Raw genomic sequence first — 15,976 nt, forward strand, 5'->3', positions numbered from 1 at the left:
AGTGACAACATAAATGTCATGCAACAGTGCTTATGCATGCAAAAATGTGAAGCAAACTGTTATTGTTGTGTTCATGATCGTTAGTAAAGCTCTGATTTTTGAAAACTTAAAGAACTGATCCAGCATGAAGTGCCCACATCATTCTGGCTATGCAGAACTTTACTTTTCTGGCTTAATAAGATGATCTTCCTATTTTCAATCATCACATAATCTTCAGCTCTGTTCCATAGGAACAAGTCACAGAGATCTTATACTTACGGATCTCTGACTTCCTTTGTTTCTGTAAACAAACTCTGACATTCTGGGTCAGGTACCTCCTCTGGGTATGAGGGTTTTTTTAATAGCTGCCTGCGAAACAGCAAATGACTGCAGCCAAGATCAAATCAAAAGAAAAAATGAGGCCAAGACGGAAATCATCATCTTAATTCAGGGGTGGGCAATCACATGGAAGTGTTTCTCCAAGGATAGTCCCTGATGGGCTACTGCCACTATATTTACCTGCATAGCCACAGGAGCCAGCAATCAGAGCTCCCGCTGGCCATGGATCACCATTCCTAGCCAATGGGAGTGCTGGGAAGCGAGGCGGACTGGCACACCACTACCTGCAAATCCCATTGGCCGGGAATGGCAATCTGTGGCCAAAGGGAGCTGCGATTGCTAGTACTTGTAGCTGTGCGGCTAAATATAGTAATGGGGGTCCATCAAGAGTTAACCCTGTCAGACTGGATCTGATCCATGTGTCACCCGTCTTAATGCATCATCTTCCATATGATAAATGCCAGTTTATTTGGCAGTGTTGGCAAAGAAACACTTCCTCCGGGGATTGTTTTTTTTAACGACCAACATTATGAAAACTCTTTACTTAAGGGACAATTAATGGTGCAAAGAGATGATTGAATACTTTTTTTTTCTGGACTACTTTTGGTGCATATGTATCTCTAGGAGTGAAGATCAATGTTGCTTAGTGTTCTTGAAGTTCTGTGAACTAGCAAAAAATAGCTCTCTACCCTGTCTATATCGGGTATTTCAAAACTCCAGGAATTTTTGCAACTATTGTGAAAACTGTGGATGGACCCTAGGTTTCAGGCACAAAGTTGTGGTGTGTTGTCCTTATTATGAGCTCTTAAAAATATTAAAAACACTGATGAAGCTATATAATACAAATTTAGAATTAATTTGTGTTTCCAGTAGCGTTCAAAATCAGAGTATTTTATCATTTTGATGTTAATGGCTTCTTGTTTTTGTTTTTATGTCTGTGCTGTTCTGATAAAGTTTTCAAGATCATATATTGTAGGTACTGCACTTTTGATATGTAGATTATTGAAAATGACATAAAATATTTCAGATCCTCAGGAAAAACTGTACAGCTTTACTCCTGAAGACTTATCTGCTTTCAGCCAACATTCAAAGAAGATAAGTGAAAATATTACAGATTTTCATAATAACCTAGAAATAAAAGACCACAGTAAAGTTGCTATTTTTGGGTAAGTTAAACTGGCTGATTATTTTTTAGCTGAATAGTATAATGTTTGACTGGCAAGCTCCTTCTTGTAGACATATTTTCCAAAAAAGGATAATTATTAGTATGTATTTTATCTGAATAACTTACAACAATCCCATCAATATAGTAAAAGAATTTTAAAAATGTCCTAACAATTTTAAGTTACATTGCATAATGTTTTGTTAAATGAGAGTGAATATAACATGTTATAAAGCGGTCATAGATCCTTTCGCATTAGTGAGGGGGAAAGATTATTCCCTCCACTATGACGTTTCCAGACTACTTGGGTTCAGGAGAGAATTAGCTCACAGTTAGTATTCTGGGCCTGCAGTCAGGCTGAGCAGCGGTAAATCTATAGGCCCAGTGCCCTCAATAAGAGCGGGGCGACGCATATTGAATGGCTCTGGCTTATGGTCTGGGAGAACAGCAATGAGTCTATCTACTTGGCCCTTCAATCAGGATTAGGCATCAGTTCAGTAGGGAGTTCTGGCCTTCAGTCAGGCAGAACAGTAGTGGGTTTATTTGCCCAGGGGTTCAGTCAGAGCAGATCAACAATCAGTTCAGCGGTCAGGGAGGGCACCTCAATAGTCTAGGGAAGATTAGGTCTCTAATGTGAGAGCAAACCATCTGGCATCCAAGTTCAGACAGTGCCAGACCAATGCAGGTCTCCTGACACCAAAGTGATGGTCAGTGGCAGAGTGTAGGGGGACACTTGCCCTTCTGCTCCACTCCATGCCAGTCTAGATCCCTACCAGTGACGGAGTCATCTGCTAGCAGGTCAGTGGGGAAATCTGACCATAACACCCTGGCTGGCTTATAATCAGTAACACAGCTAAATCCTGTTTGGCTTCCCTGGGTTCCTTCCTACACATCTTATTTGGAAGGCACCTGGGGTCCAGAATTACTGTCTGTCTCGCAGGAGTAAACAGCTTGTGGTGGCTCCAACAATTGCTCGGTGCTGGTGGTTGACAGTTCTGGCAATTCCTTTGGTTCTCTGGCACTATAGCGACCTACATCTGCTGCAAACTCCATGCAAAGATGAGGAACACCCTCCTTATCTGGTAGCTCTCCCTCCACTGAGCTGAGGGCCCTGCCTTTTATATTTCCTGTTCCTGCCCTGCCCCTGTGCTTCTGGGAGGGTGGCTGCCTACTCAGGGGGCAGTTATGGTTCTCTCCCCATACAGCAGGGTACAAGACCACACCCCTTCACCACACATGAAAAAATGAAAAGTGTTAGAGAATATCTATTAAAAATAAAAATAGTCCCTAGTCACTGAGATTATAGCAATAAATTGGTGTAGAAGTAATACAAATGTAAAAATATGCTGCTTGTCTAACTCAGTAAAATAATTTCTTGCTAACTCATTACATCTCTGATTGGAGAGAGTTTTTGTTTGTTAGAAATAAAATTGTAAGGCCCCGTTTATCAAATGTGAAATTTCATAACCACAAAAAGTTATTGGCATTTATTTTTCTTGTGCAATTTCAACTTCTTCAGAAAATAATGAAACGGTGCTATTTTTTATTGGAAAACATTAGTTCTCATACATTGTTCAGATCTGAATTTTTTTTTAAAGTCTTTTCTGGCAGTGTGGATGGTTCCATTTTCTCAGTCACTGCTTGATGGCTAAATAAAATTGTACAATTCCATCATTTGACCATGTCCTCTGCATCAGCCTTCTGATATGGTACTTAGAATTCCATATCTGGCCATTGCAGTTGCATGATTGCTGTTGCCAGGAAAGAAGAACGATACTGCTGGTTGGTAGCTATCTGAAAGAACTGAGTGGACAGGTGTAGGTGATAAAAGACCTCAAATGTATTGTGACTCTCACGGGGAAGGAAAGCTACCAGAAATCATGAAAATAGTGCAATTTGCTGGTGAATGCCTTTAAATTATAAATGTTGAGTTTTGGTTTTAAATACCTTGCCGTGTTAAAAAGATGAATAAAAATATCATCTTTTAATTGAAAGTCCTTAACAGTTTGCTGCAGAAACTGTATTTCAACCAAACAAGAGGCATAGGTTAATTAGAAACACTGATTCTGTAACTGTTTGTCAAATGTCATGGTGCAGCATGCAGACGGTGCATGTGCTGGGAAACCAGAAATCCTTTGTCTGGCAGGACCATAGGAAAAGTTTCTGTGCCACCATTAACTCGTCTTTAAAATAGAAATAATAATGATTATGCATCAAAGGATTAGTTAAACTTAGTATAATGTTTTGGAAATGAAATGTGTTTTACAATTTCTGTTGTTAATAATGAAGCAGGTGCATGTCAATAGGGAATTCAACAAAAATTTCAAATTAAATAGCAGTAGCAGAAGAAATTTTGCCCCCAAGGCAAAAGTTATTTAAAACGAACGTTAGTTTTATTGTTTTCTTGATCACTGTTTTATAAAATAATGGTACAAATGAAATTCCTTTTACTTAGCTTATTCATTCTGGGATTTGGGGTTCAGATGAGACAGGATAATGAAGGTGGTTTTGACTCGCTACTTTCCTGTTAAAAAAAACTATTGGTCCTGTAGCGCGCACACACACACACACACACACACACCCCCCTTAGAGACTAGCAAAACTATATATATCTATACTATCATGAACCCTTTATGGGCACAGCACTCTTCTTTAGATGAGTGGAGCAATAAAGGAGCTTGGTTTTTTTTTATGAGAGTCTCTAGTGTTGAGAACTCCTCCTTGATTTTCTTCTGTTTGTTGTATAGGATGGTGATTAGGTGATTCCTTAGTTTTTTAGAGAGTGAATGGCATAATCTCTCACTGTAGTCTGTGCGGTATATAGTTTGTAGTGAAGTTTTGACCTGTAGTCCATTGGGCATAATCTGTTTGTACTTGGATAGGAGGGTAAAATATGTGTTTGGATATGGGCAAGTTTTCTTGTGCAATTGATGAATTTCTACTTCATATGGCTGAATGCAGTGCCTTGAATGTTTAAAAGTCTCAGAGAGTTAGCTGTGTTAATCTGTAACTTAAAAAAATGAGTGGTCCTGTAGTACCTCAGAGACTAACAAATATATGTATGGTATCATGAGCTTCCCTCCCCTCTGAGACTTCTTCACTCCCCTCTGGGACTTTTATACTTGTCTCTCAGTTAAAAGTTGGGTTGAATGGATTAGATTGTCATTAGCAAATGTTGATATACATAGATTTCAACATATACACATAAATTGGAATTTATTTTGTCTAAAATAAACAACATTTGCACAAGGAAAAAAGAAAATCTGCTTGATAACATTAAACTTTGATTTTAAGGATCTTGGCTTTATGAGCATCACACATCTAACCACTCCATTTATGTTTGATAGTGTTAAAACTTTAATTTTTTGAATCTCAACATCTACTGTAATTATCTGACATCTCCATAATTTTGCACAATTGTTGACATTTAAATTATGAAAATTAAAAAGCTTAAAAATAAACATTGGTTTCCAGTGAAATTATTTTAAAAAAAAAATTCTACTGAGCCTAGTTCAAAGAGTTGAGAAACAACTTGACAGAAGAAAAATGGATGCTCTAGTTTTAGCCAAAGGGATATTTTAAGATAAAATTTACCAATTGCACACCTTTTATGCCTTCTTAAAATATGATACATCAAGCTAACATTAAATGAATGTGAGAAACAGGACCAAACAAATACTACCAGGATTTGTTTCTTTGAGGAACTTGAACACAAGCTGTTGATAATTATGTGGTGTGTATATTTTTTTAAGAGATTGGGATGAAAGCCATACAGATGAAGAAGAAGAGATTCTGAGGGACAAGCAAGAAGTTATAGCACTACGTTGACCAAATAAACCCCCTCCTTTGCTGGTGATTCTTTTTCATTCCATCGTATAAAACAATCAGCCTGTTAGAAGCCAGTTCTCAAGTGCTGAAGAATGTTGCAAGTCTATCCTATCAATAAAATGTGTTAAAAATCATTTTTGAGAATTTTTTTGCCTCTTTTTATTACTGTGTGTTCAGTACTATTGCATCTACTAAGTTCATTTTACTCAAAACATAGAAAGTTGAGAAACAGGAAACTTGTTCCTGCAAAAGTTATTTGTTGGTACATGAATGTTGAGGCAGCTCATCACCTGGCAGTGTTATATGGCTGGAAGAGATAATTGACTCTCCTCCTGATGTTGAGCATAGTGAGCCAAGTTTAAATATGGTGCATGTTACTGGCTCCTCTTTCAGCCTTCCAGGGTATAATTGACGCCACATTTAAACTTGGTTAACTGTGCTCAGCATTAGGGGGCAAGAGTCCAATTGTCTCTTTCCAGCAATATGCCACGTTGGATTGGTATCATTGGTTTTCCATCCAGGCCCTAGAGAAAGACCCATGTTTTGCATCTCTAGTCCTCTTTGCCCTGTGAATGTAACCATGATATACAACTTCAGAGATGATGAGAATAAAGGAAAGAGTAAGTTGATAAAAAAAGAAGGGTTCCTGAGTGATCCCACTGAAAACAAATAGTCAATTTCATCATTAGCTTACCAAGGCTATATAAACTATGTAATTACAGTATTAGTATATTCTAAGCACCTGTTGATAGCAAGTCTAAGAGAATCTTCCTGTGAATTGCTGCAAAACATTCTCTTTCAAAAATCTATATCTATAAAGGTACTGTCTGAATAAATTAAGTTTCATGCTTCCATTCAAAATTCTCCCCTAGCGGAGACCTTATTTACCCTCAGGAGGAATGGATGTTAATTGGTGAATTTCAGCTCCTAAAATAGGGCTATGTTTACATGAAAATATTAATATGTTAACCTTCAGTGAAAAGTTTCACTTTTCAGCTAGCCCTGTGTTTCTCAAAGTGGATCATAGGCCCACTCTGAAAGAGCTAACAGGCTGTTCCCATTGGTTTTCTTACCAGCTTCCCTTGGCTGCAAACAGCAAACTGTGGCCAATAGGAGCCGAGAGGCTCCATGGCTGTGGAGCTAGTAAGTAAAGAAATGGGAGGGCCTGGGGCTGTGGGCTGTCACAGTAATTGAATAGAAGATGGGATTGGGAGATTTCCACCCTCTTTAATTACAATTAAAACATCCTTGGTCTGGAATAACCCATTACCCATGCCCCCTTCAAACTCTTCTTCAGAAGAAATGTTTATCTTTTGAATAGCCGAGGAAGTGCCCAGTAGAACCATGGTAAAACATCAGTTTTCTCAGGTGACTGTTGTTGTCAATCAGGCCATCCTGATGGGTTCCTGACAGGTCTTCAGCTCTGTTAATGATGATAAACTTTCTGCTGCATGCATGCGTTTGTGTGGTCCTGTTTAACATAGAATCATAGAATAATAGGACTGGAAGGGACCTCGAGAGGTCATCGAGTCCAGCCCCCCGCCCTCAAGGCAGGACCAAGCTCCGTCTACACCATTCCTGACAGATGTCTATCTAACCTATTAACCATGTGCAATTAGTCAACACAACAGACTTGGAGAACACCCTCAGAGAACACAAATCAGACAAGGACCAAAAGCACCTCGCCATGTTTATTGCGAAGTATAATAATAGTTATCAGTGAACAGACATGCTGCTGCACCACTATTCCTATGTACACCACAACAATGGACTAACACCCAATCAATACTATGGATTCACCATTGCCTCCATGGTCAGTCTACAACCACCTTTTGAGGTACACTTTTATACACAGTTACAAATAAGTTACATATCACTCCTGCCATATCACGTTGCCACCCTTTGTTACCTAGTTACCACTCCTTACTTCAGCAGTTCCCAACCACTGGTCCATGGCCCAGTGCTGGGCCACAAACTGCTGGCTGCTGGACTGTGGTGACACTGGGATACACTGCCCAGCACCTCCCCTCCCACCACGGCTGTTGAGAGAGGTGTGTCCTGCCCTGCTTTCAGCCAACCAGTGCCAGGGGCAGGTTTCCTCCCAGATGTGGAAGAGCGGTTCGCTGCACAGTGGGAGGGGCACATGGAGCCCAGCACGGAAGCCTTAGAGCAGCCGTGACCTGGCAGCAGTGCTCAGTTGGTGATTGGGAGGCAGTGCTGGGTTAGATCGGGGGGGGGGAGGGGAGAGAGGAGGGCAGGGCAGGCTCTGGGGGCGGGGATAGTGCTCTGGGAGGGTGGGGGGCTGGCACTGGGGCTTTGGCTGTGGAGCTAGTAGTGAGGGGGCAAGGGGGCAGGACTGGTACTGGGGGGGCTCATGATGGGGCTAATATTGGGGTCTGGCAGTAGGGGGACTCTGGGGAGGTTGGGTGCAGTGGGACTCTGGAAACATCAGTCTGGCACTGGGGAGTCTGGAGTTGGGGGGGCTTTAAGGGATGAGGGACTGACACATTTGGGATGGGGGCTAGCACTGCGGGGCTCTGAGGACAGGAGGCTGGCTCTGGGGAGATTGGATGCAGGGGACTCTGGGGTCAGTGGCTGGTGCTGGGGGCAGTGGAGGGGAAGGCTCAAGTGGTTAGGGCTGGCACTGGGGAGACTCACCATGATGTACCCAAACCACATACCCAATAGCTGCTGCGAACAGCTGGCTTCAGCAGCAGTAGCTGCCTGCTATGTGGCGACAGCCAGAGCTGAAGCCGGCTATTCGCAGCAGCTCTAGGGACCAGGACTTTTGGCAGTCCAGCAATATCTTATTTGCACATTTGCATATTCTTTTGCATAAGGAATATGCAAATAAAGTATTGCTGGTCCACCGAAAGTTTGTGACTGGGTTGGCTGGTCCACAATATAAAAAAGTTTGGTAATACTGCCTTATTTCACACAAGGGGGGTGGGGGGGGGGGGTTCAGTTACTATCCACCATGCTGTCAGTGTAGACCCTTGTTTTCCTTTTTCACAGCATCATGGAGAGCCAGCTAGGCATAGTTGTTAGAAATGTGATATTAAGTATTATATGAATGTTTAGTTCATCCAAAAGGGCCGATGCCCAGAAATAAGAGGCCTAGGATTTTGCTGTCAGATGTCAGCCTTACGTGAAAAGAGGGGACTGAAAGTCTTTACAGTGGCCGGGGTCCCTCCTTGGTACCTTTTGTCCCTTTTGTGGAGATGGGAAGATGAGAAGATTCAGAATAGTAAGCTGAAATGTAGAAATAGACAGTGGAGCGTTTATCCTGATTTATGGGTTAGATCAGATCCCTTTACATATTGCATTGGAACTATTTAAATGCCTGATGTTAGGAAATGAGGTATTCTGGGGTTAAATTTAATAAAGTGACAGCCTACCACTTGAAATCTATCCTCTGTCCACATTCACTTGAATGTCTGGATCAAAGGACTTTCAGTTTCTTCTCTTCAAAGTATGGTATTCAAAAACTGGGTGAACATCTACAGCTTCTCATTTAATATTAGATTTACCTCATCTTTCTAAAAATTTCTGCAAGTACTTATTTGTTTCCATTTTTTGACCTAGCCCAGAAAATATGAACCCTAAATTACTGTGAGTAGGTTTATTTTTGTTTGTGGAAGATAATATTTTGAAAAAGAGTTATATTTTTGGTCCAATGAGATTGTTTTGTGATATGGAGCAGATGAAAATGCTTCTGAATCCTTCTAGGAAATCTTTAACATGGGGTTGGGTTGAAAAACTTTATCTAATAACATCTGTTATATCCATCCATTGACAGAGAGATTATTGCCTGACACAGTATGTAGAAGATTTCGTAATTCAGAGATTTTGTCCAGAAATAGAAAATATACAGCATGGAATCAGCTTTCTGTTGTTTACACATGATTGCCCTACATTTAAAAGGAAAGCCCCAAGAAATCTTTTATTTTTTTGCTTTTGCTATTGTAATCATGATACATATGCCCATCAAACATAATTAGAGCATTGTTATTGTGATGACTTGTGATTGCAAAAGCCTGCTCTTTCACTCAAAAGGAATTAAATGGCACCTTGAATATGCATTACAGCAATGATATTCTGTAACTGTTAACAACCCTTACAGCTTTCATAATGCAATTTAGTGCTGTTCTGTATTGTTTTAATTGTTAAATACATTGTTAGCAAAAATGAGTAAATACTCTTTATTGAAAAGTACTTTGCAAAATACATATCTCACAGATTGTTTTTTACCATATTCTTGGAGGAGCAGATGATTTGAGTCTCTCTGCAGTAGGTTTTAAGCTCTTCAACTGTACAGTTTACTTCCTTGCAAATTAGAGGTCAGGTGGGAATAAAATCCTAAAGACACTGCAAAATCTATTCATTGCTTAAGCATACTATTTTATCCGTGTTTGGAAATAGTTGTCAAACAGCAGCTCTTTTGTCCAGATCAAGTGATTCATTGAGAGATGGTAGAGGAGTGACCATCTAAGAAACTGCATGCCTGCAATTTGAAGTCTTTGGTACTCAATTCTTACTGTAGAAACCACTTTATTGGCTCATACTGAATATTAGCTAAATCAGACATTTACTGTGAACTGATATAGGGATAATGTATTGATGATTACTATTTGGTGAAGCCTGCTGTTTCTTAGCTTCCCACTTATAACTTCAGGGCATTTAACATGCAGATTAATTTGGAAAGGTTAAGCATTTGAGGTACCCAGCCATTTTAGTATCACTTGTTAAGATTTATTTTTTAAATTTCAAAGAGTAAAATGAAACAGCCAATACAAGAGAATTGTTCATACTGGTGCACAAGTGTAAACTTTTCTGTAATATAGATGGCAATCAGTGGCCAAATTTGCCAATTCAGTCCCAGAAGATTTGAGAAAGGAATTCCAGGCCATTCTGGAGGAAGGCAGGAACTGGCAGGAGCCATGTTGCAAGTGGCTTTGGACACGGTGGTCTGTGAGACAGAGACTATGGCTTCTGCCATCTCCAGACAGTGAGAAGAGTGGCTCCAGTCTTCAGGGCAGTCAGCAAATGTCCAGCAGTTCATTCAGGACCTCCCCTCCAAAGGTCGTGCTCTGTTTAAGCAGGAAATAGATAAGTTGCACAATCTGAGGGATTCCTGCACTATGTTTAAGACTAGGCCTGACCATTCCAGGGAAGCAGCAGAATTGTTTTAAACCTTAACCTCTGCACCAACAATGTGGCCAGTCTAATCAGGATCCTGCCACAAAGAAGTCAATGGTATACTGGTGCTGGCAGAGCCACCAGTCTCCTGCCTCAACCAGGCCGGCTTCACCTGTTCTCGACAAGGTCTGAATTCCATTTTGAGGGTGAACCTAAGGGTAACATCCTAGTCACCTTCCTGGATTTTACCTATTCCTATTTCTCCAACTGTCTCTCTTCTTTTCTCTCAGCCTGGGCATCCATAACATTGGATTGTGGGGTCCTCAACACAGTTGCACAAGGCTATACTCTTCAATTAATTTTTACTGCTCACCCAACCGTCCTTCCCCATTCCTGTTCAGGGACCCCTCTTATGAGAATGTTCTGGTAGGAGGTATAAACCCTACTGCAACTGGGGGTAGAACAGAAAGTCCTCCCAGACCTCAGAGGCAAGGGATTCTACTCCAGATACTTTCCAATACCAAAGGTCAAGAGGAATGGGGTTGCTATGCCCCATCCTAGAGCTGCAAGATCTCAACATGTATCTAGCAAAGTTGAAGTTCCACATGGCCTCCCTGGCCTCCATCTTCCCCTTCCTGGAGTGACTGGTATGTTGTTCTTTATAGGAAGCCACTGCTGCTTCCTTTGTTTTATGGTGGTTTCCAATTTCTACTAGTTTGCCGTGCTCCCCTTTGGCCTGGTGACAGCACTGAAGGTGTTCACAAAATGCATCTCAGTGGTGGCATCTTACCTCAGACATCAGAGTATCCTGATAAATCTGTATCTCAATGACCGTCTGATCAGGGGCCAGTTGAGCTTGCCAATCCAGGAAGCTATCGTTGGATATTTGTTAATGTCTCAATCTGGTGGAAAATGGAAAAATCCAAGTTAGTTCTCATGCAACAAATAGAGTTTATTGGAGTGGTTCTTGACTCTGTCAGATTGAGCGTTCGTCCGTTGCAAAAGGTTGATGATGAGAGATCTCATAGCAGGACTCTTTGAGTTTTCCATCGCAATGGTGTGAATTTGTCTGCACTGCTGGGCCATAAGGCAACATGCACATATGACGTGAGTCTTGCAAACCTCTATGTGGCCTCTACTGCAGTGGCTATCTATGGTGTACATCCTTGCCAGAGATCACCTCAACAAGATTATCACTCTTACCCCAACAATTTTGACCATGTTGCAGTCGATCCTGAGACAGCCCTCACTGGCATCCTGTTCAATGGTCCAAAGCCTTCGATGTCACTAAGCATGGAAGCTTCAGACCTTACCTGGGAAGCGAGCTGCAGACCCAAGGCGTGTGGTCTGTACAGGAGCTGCAGCTGCCCATAAATGTCAAAGAACTCAGAACAGTTAGTTAATGTGCAGGATGTTCTTGCAGCACTGTGTGGTTCACAGCCTCCATATTTGATATCAACAGACACGGGAGAGCATGGTCATTACCCCTGTGTCAGGAAGCACTGAATGGTCCCTTATTCCATATTTTTAGCTCTGGACCACTCCTCTGCTCAAAACAGCTAATATATTCAATTTTAAAAATGTCTACTACTTTTGCAAAAGAATTACTTTTCAGTGGGGTTTTAATTGTACCTCATGGGTATGCTGTCATAAAGAATATATGAATTTGTCCAGGGAGACAGTATATTTAGGGTGCCTGCAACAATGTATAATTTAAAGACCCAGGAAACCTGAGTCTTCTCAAACACATCAGGGTAACTAGAAAACAGGTTGAACAATTCCTCGTCTTAAGTAGGCAGATATTGGGAACATGTGGCCTCTTGAATTTTGAAATTTCTGTGTAGGTGATAACTCCTTGTCATGAACTGATCCTAGGAGATTAGGTCTGGCATACCCTACTTTACTGCTAATATTTATTTCCAGATATATACCCTAATATGAATACACACTCTTGTTTTCTCTTTATCCTACAGTGCTCTTAGGCATGTCTGGCAGCTGGCTACAATTTAACCCAAGTGCCAAAGGATTTCCAGACAGAAATAGTACCTTCTTCCTAATCACCGAGAAAGAAAGTGGAAGATACATGGAAAAGAGCAGCTCATTCTTTGGCTATGAATCAAAAAAATCGGAAAGACCTTAAGCTTTTCACTTTTATTGGAAAAGTTCTGTAGCACATACCTGGGCCTGCTCAATCTTTAAAGTATTTTAATTGATTGCCAATTGGCTATCTTCCTGCTTATGTTTAAATTTACTTTTTAAATACGAAGGAAGAACATGTCCAAATAGTCGGTTTACACACAAATATGCATTCAAATCAAGAGTTGATCATGAAGCCTTTCCCTGACATAATTGAATCTACGCTCACAATGAATTTGAGTTATATCAGAAGCACTCACCTTTTAGTCCATTTGTGCTGGTACTTTAACAGGTCTCTTTTAGCTAACTCTTACTGAATCATAGAACCATAGAACTGGGAGAGACCTCAGAAGGTCATCAAGTCCAGCCCCCTGCTCTAGGCAGGACTATAGGGTATATAAGCACAAAAGAGTGCATGTTTGCTTTTCTGGGCTTGCACCTGACTCAATATTATTTTGAGATACGGTTTCCCCTACATTTAATTTATGCAAGTTAAGTGTCACTTTCTCTTCCATTAGATAGGCAAGGTGGGTGAGGTGATATCTTTTATTGGACTAACTTCAGTTGGTGAGAGAGGCAAGTTTTCAAGCTACACAGAGCTCTTTGGACCCGATGAAGAGTTCTGTGTAGCTAGGAAGCTTGTATCTCTCACGAACAGATGTGGGTACAATAAAAGATATTACGGTACCTCACCCACTTTAATATCATGGGACTTGCTCAGCACTCCATGCTCTCTCTTCTATTGTAATTTGGCTTATGTGTGCTTCATTTGCTTCATTCAGTCAGTAACCTACAAAATCAGTTAGTTTCAATTTATCTAGCCCTTTTGAATTGGGAAAGAGTACATGTTTTTTCATTGATCAATAAATTTGACTTATTGTAAATAATCAACGCAAGGTCATTTATAGTCTTGGTAATGAGGAGCTTTCCATGGTTTTCCAGCTGTTTAGGATTATATTGCTGAAAATGCTTATGCTCTTTGTAAGCAGGGAACATAAGAATGAAGACGTAACTGATACTAAATCATAGATCTTTTAACAGTTCCAAGAAATGGAGTCCTCCAAAAACCAAACCTATGTGTATATATGGAGTGAAATCTTGATGCTATATAAGTCAGAGGCAAAACTCTTAGACTTCATTAAGACAAGGATATTATTGATTGACTTCAGAAAGAACTGTAACAAATATTTATTAAGGATTTGTCTACACATAAAAATGAGTCTATGGCAAGTGCCCGGTGCTTGTCTGCTGCACGTATCTACTTTGATCTAGTCCTCTTTGAAATAGGACTACCTCAATGTGCCTTATCAAAATGGTTAATGCTCGTTAGCATTGTGCATGTGAACAGTTAGACCACAGAAGTCTAGTGCACGGTAGATTCATAGAGAAGCTTGTTGCACAGTTACTGTTTGCATAGACAAGCCCTTAGAGATAATGAGATGCGGTAGATATTTTCTTACCCTTTTATTTTACTTGTAGTTTTTGACACTCTATCTGCAATTACTTAATCGCACAGGCTTTTCTTAGGAGCAGAAGATTAACTTTTCAGATTCTGCATGAACTGGTCATTCCACATCCTCTTTTGAATAATAATTGCTAAGAGCTCACCACAGTGAAGGCATAAACAGTAGTTGCTAACAGGGAATGCACAACAGCAAGGTTTTGAAAATTATGTCTTGACAGAGATAGAAATGAATTATTTGGTATTTATGATTTGCCATGGAACAACTGGTTTGAGCACCAGGGTCTCTTCTTGCCCTTCTCCTGGCAGTTTCTGGCTCTCCTCCCGAGATGTCAGAAATTGAGGGTTATATTGAAAAACAAGAAGAATCCTGAAGTCTATTCACTCATGACTCATGAAAAGTCCAAATGAATACTAACTGCAGAATTTGTCCAACATGTTCATGAATAACTGGTCTCAACTGAATATAATAGTAACTTAAAAGGAAAAGAATTTTTTTTCTGTTAAAGGTCTACGGAAATATCAGGATCTACTTTGTTGATTTACACTTGTAAACTTTTTAAAATCAAGTGACAATATGTTAAATATATTGTACTTTCAGTGTAACAGATTTAAACAATGGTAAAAATAAAAAAAATCTAATAAATCACATACTCCATCCACATGCCAATCTGGCATGATTGTACATACAATGAATTTACTACAGTTGTATCCAACCTAGATTAAAAGTGACAAGCTGTGGGGCTTTCATCTAACTGTATATCAAATACACACTCCAGGTATAGTTTTGATTTCATGTTTTACTCATTATACATGTGGTTTGAGATGGTACAGGTGTGGCCAATTTTTACAGTGTGCTGTATTAGCAGTAAGGGGTATGAGATGCTCTTAACTGTAGTATTCCAACCCATATTTCAAACAATGAATGAGTAGCTATTAAAAATACATAACCGCTTGTTTAATTTTTTCTCCCTCTCAGTTCCTGGTGTCCAGTTTGCATTCAGTGTGCTCTCAGGGAAAAGGAAGAAAGTGTGGGGAAATTGGTATGAGATCCTTTCTGATTGAAGGCATATGACTTTGACTGTTAGTTAATTTCTGAATTGGACCGTATATTGGAGAGTTCTTCCACCCATATATTGATAACAAACATGTTGGCAGAGACTTATCAGACTCTTCCTCGAGTGGTTCCTCTTCTGCCAGTTCCATTCTGGGCTGCCCCCCACCCCCAATGTGGTCCCCAGACAGCTCCCCTCGATGTGCAGCAGCTATGACAACTGGTCTGAGCACCAGTGTCACTTCTTGCATCTCACCTGGCAGCTGCTGGCTTTCCTCCTGAGGTGTCTGTGATTGGGGATTATGCGGGTGTCATCTCTGCTCAGCAGATTGTTATAGTCTACCATGGGTTCAGTGTTTGCTGAAGTTCCCTGAACCTGCTGGAATTACTTTGTACAGGAGGTAGGAAGAAGACCTCCAAGAGGTGCCATTAACATTTTTTGGCTTTGCAATGGTTAGTCTTGAGTCATTGATTTATTCTCTGCATTGATTGCTGTCAGGTCAATCCCCAAGGTTTCAAGCTACTCAAATGTAGCTATGTAGACACAAACACTTGTTGTGCTCTTAGTGAAGTGACATGTCTTGCTCACTTTGAGCCAGAATCTTTGTGTTCCTTTGACAGCTAGCAGGGTGCTTGATTTCTTGTTTGAGTCAGCCACAGCTAACACACTTGAAGGTTAACTAAGTTTTCAGCTGAGGAAAACTCAGCATGTAATTGAAGGGTTAAACACCAACCTGCTGCATTTGACCCAGGAGGTTGCTTCTGGTTCCTGTTAAGTGGGAAATTTTGAAATAGAAGGGCTAGGAAACAAAATCAGTTGGACTGGTTGTGTACCTGGTCCTGAGACAGCTACATATTTTACTGAGGTAACATTGAT

At 40.5% G+C, this 15,976-nt stretch overlaps 1 protein-coding gene across 6 annotated transcripts in view; it reads left to right on the forward strand.

Annotated features, from left to right (window-relative positions):
- The window catches only part of ZBBX (zinc finger B-box domain containing), a 71,601-nt gene extending 56,544 nt beyond the window's left edge, over nt 1-15,057 (forward strand). For 5 of the 6 annotated variants that reach the window (XM_025187071.3, XM_014575813.4, XM_075937876.2 and 2 more), the window contains exons 19-20: nt 1,346-1,484; nt 5,233-5,442. In XM_025187071.3, coding sequence (XP_025042856.3) covers nt 1,346-1,484; nt 5,233-5,308 — 215 coding nt within the window. In that variant the 3' untranslated portion in view covers nt 5,309-5,442. Of the gene's footprint in view, nt 1-1,345; nt 1,485-5,232; nt 5,443-12,420 lie in introns of those variants that run through there. The other variant, XM_075937878.2, reaches the window with a different exon arrangement.
- The last annotated feature ends 919 nt before the right edge of the window (nt 15,058-15,976 follow it).

Source organism: Pelodiscus sinensis, chromosome 10, assembly GCF_052426305.1.
Source record: "Pelodiscus sinensis isolate ZL-2025 chromosome 10, ASM5242630v1, whole genome shotgun sequence".
Lineage (NCBI taxonomy): Eukaryota > Metazoa > Chordata > Testudines > Trionychidae > Pelodiscus > Pelodiscus sinensis.